This window comes from Emydura macquarii, unplaced genomic scaffold (assembly GCF_026122565.2).
Source record: "Emydura macquarii macquarii isolate MOO-44397 ecotype Brisbane River unplaced genomic scaffold, CSIRO-AGI_Emac_v2 contig_1253, whole genome shotgun sequence".
NCBI classification, from domain to species: Eukaryota; Metazoa; Chordata; order Testudines; family Chelidae; genus Emydura; species Emydura macquarii.
In genome coordinates this window covers 90,552,052-90,564,621 of record NW_027131390.1, presented here as the reverse complement: position 1 = coordinate 90,564,621, position 12,570 = coordinate 90,552,052, and the positions used below count along the sequence as shown (strand labels likewise).

Genomic DNA, 12,570 nt, shown 5'->3' with positions numbered 1-12,570 from the left:
TCCAGTCCTTTCCAGCCCCTCTCTCCTCATTTATACACACACACACACACACACACTGTACTCATAAGGACCTTGTACTTATATAACAATTTTTCCATCTCTAGATCTCAAAGGACTTTACAAAGATGGGTACAGTTTACCACCCCATTGTACAAATTAGGAAACTAAGCCATAGAGAAGTTACAAGAGTTTTCTGCTCTTAAATCCCTTAGCTGAATTTGAAAATCTTTCCCTGAGATACAGAGAGAGCCAGTGATTAAATGGAACCTCTGTCTCCTCATTCCCAGTCCTTTACTCAGCCCACTAGATCACAGCTGCCTTTCCTCATTTAAACTCTCTCTATCAAAAAAATCCTCTAGCAAGTATGAATACCAGCCTCCATGCAACACTCTATAAGAGAGCAAAATGTCTGACCATAAATACTGGGAGATTCTCTAGCTCTAGGGGAAACAGACAGGAGGGATGGTCCAATAGTGATGGTGTTAGGTGCACAAGACCTATCACATAGAAAGCCTACTTTGCCACAGCTTCCTGTGTAAGAGACCTTATGCAAGTCACGTAGGTGGAATCCATGAAGGGACTTAGGTGTTGCACCACTGTTTATCACAGAACCAACATACAGGTGCTTAGAAAAATCACAGGAACAGCACTGCAATCCACAAAGCTGACTCAGGCACCTACAATCCCTGTACAATGAATAGGCGCCGAAGAATGCAATTCACAAAATCCAACATGCTAGCAGGAAGCCATCTAAGTTAGCCAATGGGAACTGCTGATGTGCTAAACCCATCCCTCTTGAGAGATAGGCATGTGAGTCCAGGCTGTAGGGTGGGCACCTAGTTCTGCTAACAATCCAGACAGGAACCCCTGTCCTGATTTAGGTGTGATTTCTTGCATGAATGAGTTAGGCAGATGCCCCATTCTGTTCAAAATGTCTGGAGGAGGTGGTGGGAGAAACTCCCTTATAACTTTTAGGCCAGGGGTCAGAGCACTCATCTGGGATGTGAGAGACCCAGGTTCAATCCTCCCCTTTGTGGAAGAAAGGGAGCAAGTATTTGAACAGGGGTCTCCCACCATTGAAATGAGCACTCGAGCCACTGAACTATGGCATAGTGTGATGTGGGTCTTGCTCAGTTTCTCCTCTTGAAGCTGTTCCACTTCAGATAAGTAATGAAAGAGTGATTAAAGCAGCCCAGTGGTTAGCACGCCTGTTCCAATCACATGTTCATTATATATCCATAGTGGAGCAGCTTCAACAGGAGAGACTGGGGGAGCTGCAGATCAGAATATCCTGTTTCTTGGTGCCCACCTTCTAACTTTTAATGCAGTGGTTAGAGCACTCACCTAAGAGGTGAGGCATCCCAGGTGCGTGCTCAAACCACTGGCCTAAGAGTTATAAGGGAGGGGTTCTACAACCACCACCTCGCTTTTGAATGGGGCCCAATCTAGTAGGCACACCCATAGTATGCCTATTGGATCAGGCCCATTGGGCACGTTAGGTGGCTGAACACCTGTCTTCTCTTGGTTCATGAATCGCTCTGGGGTTCAGGTGTGAGATAGACATCCAGATACCTAGTGTGAGGCAGCAGCACATATGCCTAGATGCAGAAACTTAGGTGCCTAGGAAATTTTTCCTTTGAAAAATGTTAGCACCAAATGAGTTTAGGTACCTACAGCGTTCCGCAAGAGTTTTGTTGGATCACAATGGGAAATTAGGTGCCTAAATCTGGGTTTAGTCTCCTAAGTAGCTTTGTGGATTCCAACCTTAGTCTCTCTGGCTCTATGTACGCTGCAATTAAACACCTGGGGCTGGCCCATGCTGGCTGACTCGGGCTAAGGGTCTGTTTAATTGTGATGTAGACATTCAGGTTCTGCTAGAGCCCAGGCTCTGGGACCCTGTGTGGGGGGAGAGTGAAATTTTACAATACCTTCCTCTTAAATTTAGAGAAAAGCCAAATAGCCAGAATGAATGTCTTTTTCCAGCTGGCCTCAGGTCTTGGTCTTTTGGCCAAATAAGAGCCCGTCCTCAAACTTCATTTAGCCATTGTTTCAATGTCATGGTTCCATTGCAGTTTATCCAAGGAAGAACTCCAGCTGTAAGGTAGCTAGGGGGATGCCCATTATCAGCTGCCTAGTTACCATATATAGCAGTTGAATGAGTGGCGCTGAAGGCTATTCTGGAGAAGGGAGCAACACCAAATTCTATATCTTGGAGCCCAGAACCTCTGAAGAGAAGGGATTTCTCCCAAAGAGCTGTGATTAGCATCTGCAGAAGGCAAAACGCTATGAAGTTTTTGTAGGCCAGGGAGCACTGAGGCTATATGCAGCTAAAGCAAGCCCTTAAGTATGTCTGAACTGTTTCTGACCTCTGTTTTAGCATATCACACACTATGACTTGGTTTCTATTACTAATCTTATGTAGTTATTATTTTTAATTCAACATTTTGGAGCAAATAGGAATTTTAAGCACATTCGTATTTCAGGCTGGTGGAAAGAAAAGCAGTTTAAAACTATATTAATCATTTTAGGTATTTCCTGTAATCTTTGAATTATACATTCAAGCCACCTACTACATTTTGAAAAGGGTATACATTGTAATTTAATATTTTGATGCTCCACTATAAAGTATAAATCTGAGATACTGTGTACATATGCACAGAGAAACCCTCTCTCCCCAAAACATACTATATGACGTTAACAAACAGTAAACTAGAGATTGTGTCTGCACTTGATAGTGTCTGCATTTACTTAGCTTCATCAGCTAGTGAATACCACCACACTGCCACTGAGCAAATCATCCATAAAGTACATAAGTAATATGAAAAGATCATTTGCATTCATAAAATATTGAGAATCCCAATTTATGATTAAATTTTACATTTCTCTGCATTGCACTGCAATGAGCTGACCAGTTTAAACAAATTGGGCTTATGGTATTGGTATCAAGGGAATTATATTGATTACATTGGTAAATCTCTCAAGAAGGGTTAAGTGGTGCATAGGCCCTGTACTAGTTGCTTGCAGAGGATGAATTTCAACATCTGGGATGAATTGGATAACCCTATGACTGGTCACAATTCCCTCAGAATATCTCTGCATGTTCGGAAAGCAAGGCTTTGACCTTTTTTATTAAAGGACCCTTACTGTTGCCAATGTCTTAAAATGAGTCCCAAAATCAAACTCCATATCTCGGTCAGCCTTGCAATACCAAATAATATTAACGATTTTTCATGAAAAATGCCTAACATCACTGAGTGGAAGTAAGTGTACAGTAGAAAATGACTTTACTATAATATGCTGTATATCAGAAAAGTATGTACCAGAGCCTATCGAATAAAAAGGAAATGTAGTCACAGGAAACCTGATAGGCTATCTGTGCATCGTTTGGTACATGTACTTCCTTCCTAACAGTGCACAACTAAGCTGCAAAAGCACTGTCAAAATGTGCTTATAAACACAGACATTATCACTTTGCAGGATGGCACTTTTATCATCAGGTTATTTTCCAGTACATTTGGCACAGTTAAGGTAAGTATATTAACTTTATTTCTGAATAAAGAAAACAAAGTTGTACTGAATGTCGCAGCCATTGTCAATGAGTTAAGAACTGACAGGAGGTCCAAGTAATCAACTCTGACTCGTGCACAGTTTCCCCCTGGGACATCTGTTCTGATCCTACAATGTATCTGACTGGCATGGATGTAGAATTACTTTCAATAAAGATTTTATTTCAAGCTTGGATGATTTCTCCCCAAATATCTTGTCGCTAAGGCAAAGTATTTAATGCAATACCTATTTCGGGTTTTTTTTTTTACTTCTGCAAGTCAAGCTTTTGTGGGGGAAAAGTGTAAAATGCTCAGCTAGGATCAGATCATCATAAAAATCAAAATTTAATATATCAACACTGATTAAAAGATATGCCAAATGAAAAAATCAGGAAACTACTGTGGAAAGCCAACCCAAAACCCTGCAACTGTAAAGCAAAGAGATCTGTTAACTAATGAAGTCCCTAATGTCAGTACACTCAGCATAGCAAGCAACTGAACCATTCCCTTAACAGATTGCTTCTGAAGCTAAGATGTTTCATTTCCATGTGCCTGACTATGGATAGGAAGCAGATATTAGCTAATTTGGGGGTATTTATTGGTAAAGTGACAGTGAAACGTGCAGATTTTGCCCACTAAATGCGGTCATAGGAATTTACATATCAGATCAGACCAATAGTCCATCTAGTCCAGTGATCTGTGGTTGACGATGGTCAGTACGAGTCTTCAGAAAAGATGCAAGACACTGTAATGGACAATTAAAAAATAACATGTCCACAGAGGAAGTTTCTTTCTAACACTAGGGCTATAATGGCTGTGCCCAGAAAAATTAAGAAAGTATAATCACATATACATTTTTACCCCCTCTTATGTAACGGTGGAGTTTTCATTACCCATGTAAATTTCTAATCTTTTCTTGAATTCTGCCAAAGTCTTGATCTCCAAGCTTGCATCAGTGAGTTCCACAGGTTAATTATGTCTGTGCATATTGCTGCAGGTGAGCTATGTACTGCCTAGCTGAGAATTTACTTTTCTCCTTGTTGTCACAGTTTGGAAGAAGCGATAATGCGCTTGATAACAACCCTGAGAGTAACGCTGGCCACTCGTGTAAAGTGGTGTGGCTTCACTGACTTCAGGGAACACAGCAGGCATTACACCAGCTGACAACTGGTGTTTCAAAAGCTGAGCAATTTGTTTGTTCATGATATTCTGATTTGTTCTGTTAATGTTCCCTCATGTTGCTCTTTAGTCATATTATATTTTGCCCAACCACTGTAACAGTGGCAGAATCAGGCTCTTGAAAATTATTTTTTTTAATATAATTTAAAATAAATGGTAAATAACATTGCTAAAAGCATAGAAAATTTAAACTGTTTTACCGCAATAGATTTTGGTGTGTGTTTCAGTGAAAATGCTTTTCCCTTTTAAAATGAACAGGAATCAGTGTTGCCAATGGGAAAGATTTACCTCTTCCTTAGTCACTCACACAAAGTTCACTTCTTAACAGGTCGGGTTTTTTTTTTTTTTTTGGTTTTTTTTTGAAGGGATTGTCACACCTAACATGACTCCCAAACTTCAAAATCAATAATGATTTTACAGTTAGTGTCTGAAAACTGTACGTTTACATGGAACTTGGGAACCCTATTCCCTATACAGCAATGACCTTAACTGTATAGTTATCCTGCACTCAATTACATTGCTTCCAGCTTCCAGTTACCATGACAACAGCCAAAGCACAAATTTTTAAAAAGTATTTTTGCTTATATAGCTGTCCTTGATGTTAGAGTTCTCTAATCAGATACTTTACTGTTTTAATACACCACTAATTCTTTTCATTATTAATAATAACGAGTAGATCTGTATTTCCAATATGAGTTTCTTTTGGCTTGTGATCTTAAAGAATATAAAAAATTCTTTGAATTAAAAATTCAACTCACTTTTTGAAGGAAAAAAATAAACCTTGCACAGCATAAAGCTCCACAATTTTTTTGACAATTTTCCAACATCTGTAGCACTGGATTACAGATTGTTTCTAAAATAATCTTAAATGGATGGATCATTGCTCCGTCCATTTGGGCTTGACAAAAAGTAGCTCTGGCATTTCCTTTCCTATTTTATGTTGTAAATTGTATATCACGTTTTTTTGCTCTTGCCAAAAATGAATTCTTGCCAATTTTACCTTTTTTTATAAACTGAATTTCACTTCACAACTACAGGAGTAGCGCCCACTCTGGATATAACACAGCAGCCATAATTTCATTGATAAATAATTTTTATTTTGAAAGACAAAGGTATGAAGCCACAAAGTCATAATTATTTTCCTCAGATTGTACTTAAGATGTATTTAAAATTCACTTTCAAATAGGAGATACTTGTTTCTGTAAGTCAATTTTATATCAGAACATTTATACCACTCAGGCTGCTAAGTAGTTCATATTTTTGATGATGATGATGATGATCACAAGTCAGCAATACAGCCACAATTATACAAAAAAGTTTCTATTTCAAATTTTATTATTTATTAATATTACATTAGTGCATAGAGGCCACAACTAAATCAGTATCCCTTTGTGCCATCTTCTCTACAAAAACATAGTGAGAGAAAGTCCAGGCCCCAAAGAAGATAAGAATGGCCCTACTGGGTCAGACCAATGAGCCATCTAGTCCAGTATCCTGTCTTCCAACTGTTGCTAGTACCAGATGCTTCAGCGGGAATTAATAGAACAGGTCAATTATCCAGTGGTCCAGCCCTGTCATCCATTCCCAGCTTCTGGCAGTCAGAGGGACACCCAGAGCATGGGGTTGTGTCCCTGGCTATCTTGGCTAATAGCCATTGATGGACCTATCCTCCATGAATGTATCTAATTCTGTTTTGAACCCATTAATAATTTTGGCCTTCACAACGTCCCCAGCAGCAAGTTCCACAGGTTGACTGTGTGTGTTGCATGAAGAAGGACTTCCTTATGTTTGTTGTAAACCTGCTACCTATTAATTTCATTGGGTGACCCAAGTTCTTGTGTTATGTGATGGGGTAAATAACATTTCCCTATTCACTTTATCCACACCATTCATGATTTTTATAGACCTCTATCATATCCCGCTTAGTGATCTCTTTTCTAAGATGAACTGTCCTAGTCTTTTTAATTTCTCCTCCTATGGAAGCTAATCATTTTCATTGCCCTTTCCTGAATATTTTCCAATGCTAATACATCTTTTCTGAGTTGGGGTGACCAGACCTGCTTGCAGTATTCAAGGTGTGGGCATATTATGGGTTTATATAGTATCATTATAACATTTTCTGACATTATCTACCCCTTTAACTAATGGTTCCCAACATTCTGCTGGGTATTTTCACTGCTGCTGCACACTGAGTGGATATTCTCAGAGAACTACCCACAATAACTGGATTAACAATCTTCAGAAGCAAGACAGACAAACTGTAGGAGGGGGAGAGAGGCTCAGAAAAGTGAAGTGACTTGCCCGAGGTCACACAACAGGACTCAGAGAGCTTGAAATAGAACTAGATCTCCTGACGCCTGGCCCCGTGCCCATATCCATGGACCATAAGATTATGACACCATTAGTTATTTATGTAGGGCCCAAATGAACCTTTGTGTAAGGGGTGTGCAGCCCAGAAAGAGCACAGGGAGTCATTCTGCCTCAGAAAGACAGTATTCCTTCCTGGGCATTTGGAGGCAGCACTTCTGCTACTACACACCTTAAGAGGTTGCAACATACTATCTCCTATGTGCTGGTCTGAAACTGCCAGCTGGTGCCATGTGGGGCCTGAGCCAGGGGGAGAGCAGTATTTAAATATTCAGGACTAGATTGACAAAAGGGATTTAGGCTCAGCAGGGCAATGCCTACAGTTTAAGCACCCTGCAGCCAAGTGGAATCCACAGCCCCAAGTTAGGCACCCAGACTCCCTATATGGTTTGCGTGGAGAGTCAGGTACCTAAGAATGGGATCCACAAAAGCCAGCACCCTGAGCAGGGAGCCACCTAAGTTAGCCAATAGCAAATGCCAAGAAGAGGGGTGTGATCCAAACCTGGCCCGTCAAAAAGACGTAGGCCCCTAAGTTCGGGTCAGAGATGCCTATCATCACTTGGGATTCACAGCTGTGAACCCTCTCCTGAAGTCAGATGCCTAAGCCCTTTTACACAAAAAAGGGAGGCGGGGTGTTTTCCTTTTTATATTCTTCAGCCCAGTCATTAGGGTACTCACCATGGCTGTGGGCGATCTAGGATCAGATTTTCCCCTCTTCCCCTGCCTGTGTTCCACATTACGGGTGAGTGCCCTCACCTCTGGGCTATAGGGTATCTTGGGATAGGGCTCTTTGAAGCTGTTCCACTTTGTATGACTAATTAAATAGTCATTGGGCCAGAGAAAGAGCACGAATGGCTCACTAAATCAGTGGATAGGACACTGCTCTGGGCTGTGGAAGCCCCAAGTTCATCTCTCTGTTCCAATGAATAGTTAAGTATTTTATACAACACAGAACAGCTTCAATAGGAGAGGTTCAGCGAGCCCTACTTATTGTACCCTATAGCGCAGTGTTGGGGTATTTGCATCCCCTGAGGGATACCTATCTTCAAGTTGCTGCTCCATATCAGGCAAACAATGGGATTTCCTCCTGCCTCCTGGGTGAGTGGTTTAACTGCTGGACTAAAGGTTATAAGGGGAGCTCCAGCTCGTCCTCCAGCAGCACTTGTCTGTGCAGGGCCCAATCTGGTAGGTGGCCTCTAAGCACACCGAATTAGTTCCCTCAGGCAAGAAGCAACAGCATATTTTGGGGGTGATTTCAGATGTTAATAGTAGGAGTATCATCTCACTGTGTAACCATGGTAAGTGCTAGAACGCTTACTTCTCCAAATGTGCATGATAGAAGTATTGCACATGAATTTTTCCTGGGTGACATGGATCCTCGTATCTGTGTCAATATAATACAGTGATCTTGCAAAGATTATTTACATACATAATTTTTATCATATCAACAGTCCAGATGAAATCATTGGGACTATTCATGTGCTTAAACTTAAGCACATGAACAAATAACTCTTTATGGGATCAGGACTTTATTAATCACCTGACAACTGCTAGAGTGATATTAGGAAAATGGCTCTGTTAACCTTATGAAAAATGTTTATAACAATAAATATCTAGGATAAAATGTATGACAGCGATCAGATACTCACACTTATTCAATTGGCACCAAAACTGTTAACAGGTAGTTTTCCTGCCTAACTTCTGAGACATTCTGAACACTTGCCTGAGATGAACAATGCTATGTTAATATTACCATACTGGCAAAATAATTTCTTTTTTTCATTTATAATAAAGATGTTATATTTTAAGAAACTAATAATTAAGATGTTCTGATTAGTGCCATATGGAGAGTGCTTTGTGTAATGGACACCACAGCTACAAATATGAGACTGAACTACAGTAATGCTTCCTATTTATACATACAAAAAAACCTAAATGAATGTGTTTAGGGAATGTGGTAAACTACAAGATTGGCAGGGTTCCACTACAAAATAGTCTTCACTGCATGACCCACCCACTAACAGGAGAGAAATCTTTCTCTAAGGCATGGAACAGATGATGTCTCACGCAGCTTTTGCCACTGTTAGTGGAGCTTACTGTAGCTTTTGCAAAAAGTATTTAGAAACAGAAGAATTTCTGCTTTTTAAATTGTCAGGGTTTTTGAAAGATACATCAGGTGCAGAAGGTAAGACAGAGAATGAAACAAAGGTTAGACAGTACTTTTCCCCAATCAGTTCACTCTGGAGAGTAAGCCATTTCTCCTTTCAGAATGACAGAAAGTGTTAAAACGACTATGTTATAAAGGGTTCATAAATGAAAAGAAAAGATCAATGTATAGTTAAATTTCGAAGGTACCTTTAGTCTGCATTCATGGGTAGAGGCCGACTATAATTTATTCTATAAAACCTGCTTATATTAGACTCTTTCCATTCTAGTTATTTTACTTATTTTTAAAGAAAACAGATTTCTATTCACTGGGTTTCTCCATTAGAGAATATCAGACATGTTGGGATTTTGCTTTCATAAGGACTGTTCCAAATACCACTGAAGTCAATTGGAGTCTCTCCATTAGCCTCACTGGGCTTTGGATCAGACCCATAGTGTAAGTTACAGTTCTTAAGTAGTACTTTAAAAAGATTCTTCCACTCTCAGGCTAGACATTATTGTTGCAGATTATAGGCCAAGTCCCCAAGTGGTGTAAATCAGTGTAGCTCCATTGATTGATGTGGAATTATTCTAATTTACATTATGTGAGGATCTGGCCCAGTGGGCCAAATTTTCAGAATTAGCCACCTAAGCTTTATCCACTAAACCTGTATTGTTCTTAAGTCAGATATCTTGATCCTTAAAGTCTTCTCTGTAAGGATGTTAAAGTCTTCTCAATGCCGAATACCTGATTATCAACATTTAATATTAATATTGTAGACAACAGCTTCATAAATTATATGGAAAACCAATATGTCTAATTCTGTAATCCTGAGCATTATTTTCCAAAGGCTTTAATTTAAGATGGAAGGTTTTATTTTCTTTTAGGAAGCCTTGTGTCAGGATAAACATGTCATACATACTGTGATATATTTTACCATTCTTCTCAAAGTTTCTTTCCATTCCTGCACCCCTCAGATAACTGGGTTGAGACTGGCAGAAGTGGCAAAGTTTCATGTGGTCTTTCATTTAATTTTTCCATGCACCAGTACAGGAGATTCTGCTAACATAAGGAAGTAGGTTCCTTCCAGGACCCCCTGCAACAAAGCTGACTGTCTCCTAACCCTGGGGGCCTGATATTTATCCCCATTGTCTAAATGCACATAATGGGATAGTATGCATCCAACCATCAGTACATACAAACAAATAATATAGTAATGTATTGTGCACTCTTACTTGATCACGGAAATTCAGGTACTAGATCTCAACTCAATAAATGTTTTACAGTCTACAGATAAATTTGCTTTCATCGTTTGTCATATTGCCAGAAGTTATCGACTTCTCTTCCCTCCTCCCTTTTCTTTCTTTTTGATAATTTAACCAAATAAACATTACTGATAGGAGAATCAATAAAATGTGTTTCTCTGCTTAAAATGCAACAGCAACTCCTTTGACATCCTTCATTTTTAACCAATTCTTTCCTTTTGTCAACAGGATAGCAGCCAAGCAATCCGTGAATCTTATGTCAACACAAAGCTTAGGAATCGTATTTGGACCAACACTCCTTAGACCTGAAAAGGAGACAGGGAACATGGCAGTACACATGCTGTACCAAAACCAGATAGTTGAACTTATGTTAAGTGAATACAGTAAGATCTTCAGCTCTGAGGAAGACTGACAGACAGGGCCTGTTATTGAAAATGTTCACATCTGTCTTGATGTCTAATATTTTTACATTTCTGTAAACATATTTCTGAAATATTTCTTTTTCTTTCAAGTGACAGATGCCTCATTTTGTGAAAACTTAATGATGATTTTGTGTTTAATTTTCAAACATTGGAATAAAAAAATATTGTCAACATTTGCCTATATGTATTCTACATTAATCCTTTGAGAGTTTCATTCTGTTAAAAATCCATGTCTGTGTCATTTTGCATTCCATTATTTTCAAGCTTGGGTGTATAGAATATGGTAAAAAAAATATCGAACCCGCTACTTACCAGCATATACAGTGGCACAACAAGATAAACAGCAATGGAGGTTAATGGTTTTAAAAATATATTAAAAGCCATTAAATTGAAACAAACATTTTATGATTCATAATCAATTTTTGGTGTAAATATAACTTACCTGTTCCTTTAGATGTATAGTGAAAGTTATGGAGACGTGTTGAATAGAATTTTTTCCTTTAGCAAAATGACAGTTCAAAACAGTTTCCAATGAATATGTTTAAAAAGAAGGCGAGAGAGAGAGAGAGAGAGAGAGAGAGAGGTATTTATTACAGTATTATAAACTTTCTGTCTAAAAAATTAGGCACAAAATTAAAGCCTAGACATTTTGTCCTTAAATACTGTACATGAAATTCAGAAATTGCATGACTGCTCATTTTTAATGTAACATCCATTTTGATTCTTCATCACATTGTACATCTTTCCTCTTTCCCTAGCTATGTCATGTTATGTAGAATTTTTATTATGCTCCTGAGGATGCTTTATTGGTGAACTACATTAAATTCATCTAGAAAGAACTTTTAAAAAAGCCTTTTTTATATGCCCTTAGGATTACTTGGCTAGACTTGAATCAATTTATGCATTTGATGGTTAGTTTCAGTTGTCATGGATAAACAAAAGGGTAACTGTCTAGAATATATCAAATATTGTTTTATTTTAAAATGTATGTTTCCAGCTATACACATCTTCTACCATGTTTTGTAAAAGTATTCTGCTGATAAAATGTACACTTGTGTTTGACAGCTTTTTAATCAAGTTCAAAGAGAATAAATAAAACTAATCCAGTGTGGTAAAGAGTCTGTCTGGTTATCAATTTGTTCATAAAATGAAAAATAAACCATGTAAATAAAATGTGTGAAACAAAGATCTAGAAGCAAATATTTAAAGCAATTAAAGACCCCAAAACACAGGATTAATGCATAGATCTGCTGTTCATGAGAGATATGTCTCATGTATCACCCCTAACAGATCAGGAATTACACTGGCTTTGTTTAACAGCATTTTACAAAATACCAAGTTGTTAAGCAGAAGAGGTTGCTCCTTAGAGTGATCATCTATGAGACTAAATGTATAACGACGGTGCTGCATCATTAAACAAGCACAGGCTCTAGGATCAACTGGTAAAGTTGGAAGAATCTAGCAGCAGGAAAATCTGAGGTATGTTTGAACTTCAATGATACTGGTACAATGGCCAGTAGAAAGATGTACTGGGGTGGGAGTCATTGATGAAAATTAAAGAAACAAATGAAAAATGTACTGTTTCCCTCAGTTGAGTATGTAACTTAAGCATCTTAAAACAAAATATATACTTCTGAGGCGTCTAA

General features: G+C 38.6%; 1 protein-coding gene across 2 annotated transcripts in view; it reads left to right on the top strand.

Moving 5' to 3' along the window:
* Nucleotides 1-12,030, top strand: part of ARHGAP15 (Rho GTPase activating protein 15) — a 431,141-nt gene extending 419,111 nt beyond the window's left edge. For both annotated transcript variants that reach the window (XM_067549899.1, XM_067549898.1), the window contains one exon: nucleotides 10,731-12,030. In XM_067549899.1, the coding sequence (XP_067406000.1) occupies nucleotides 10,731-10,914 (184 nt within the window). In that variant the 3' untranslated portion in view covers nucleotides 10,915-12,030. The remainder of the gene's footprint in view (nucleotides 1-10,730) is intronic.
* Nucleotides 12,031-12,570: the final 540 nt, after the last annotated feature.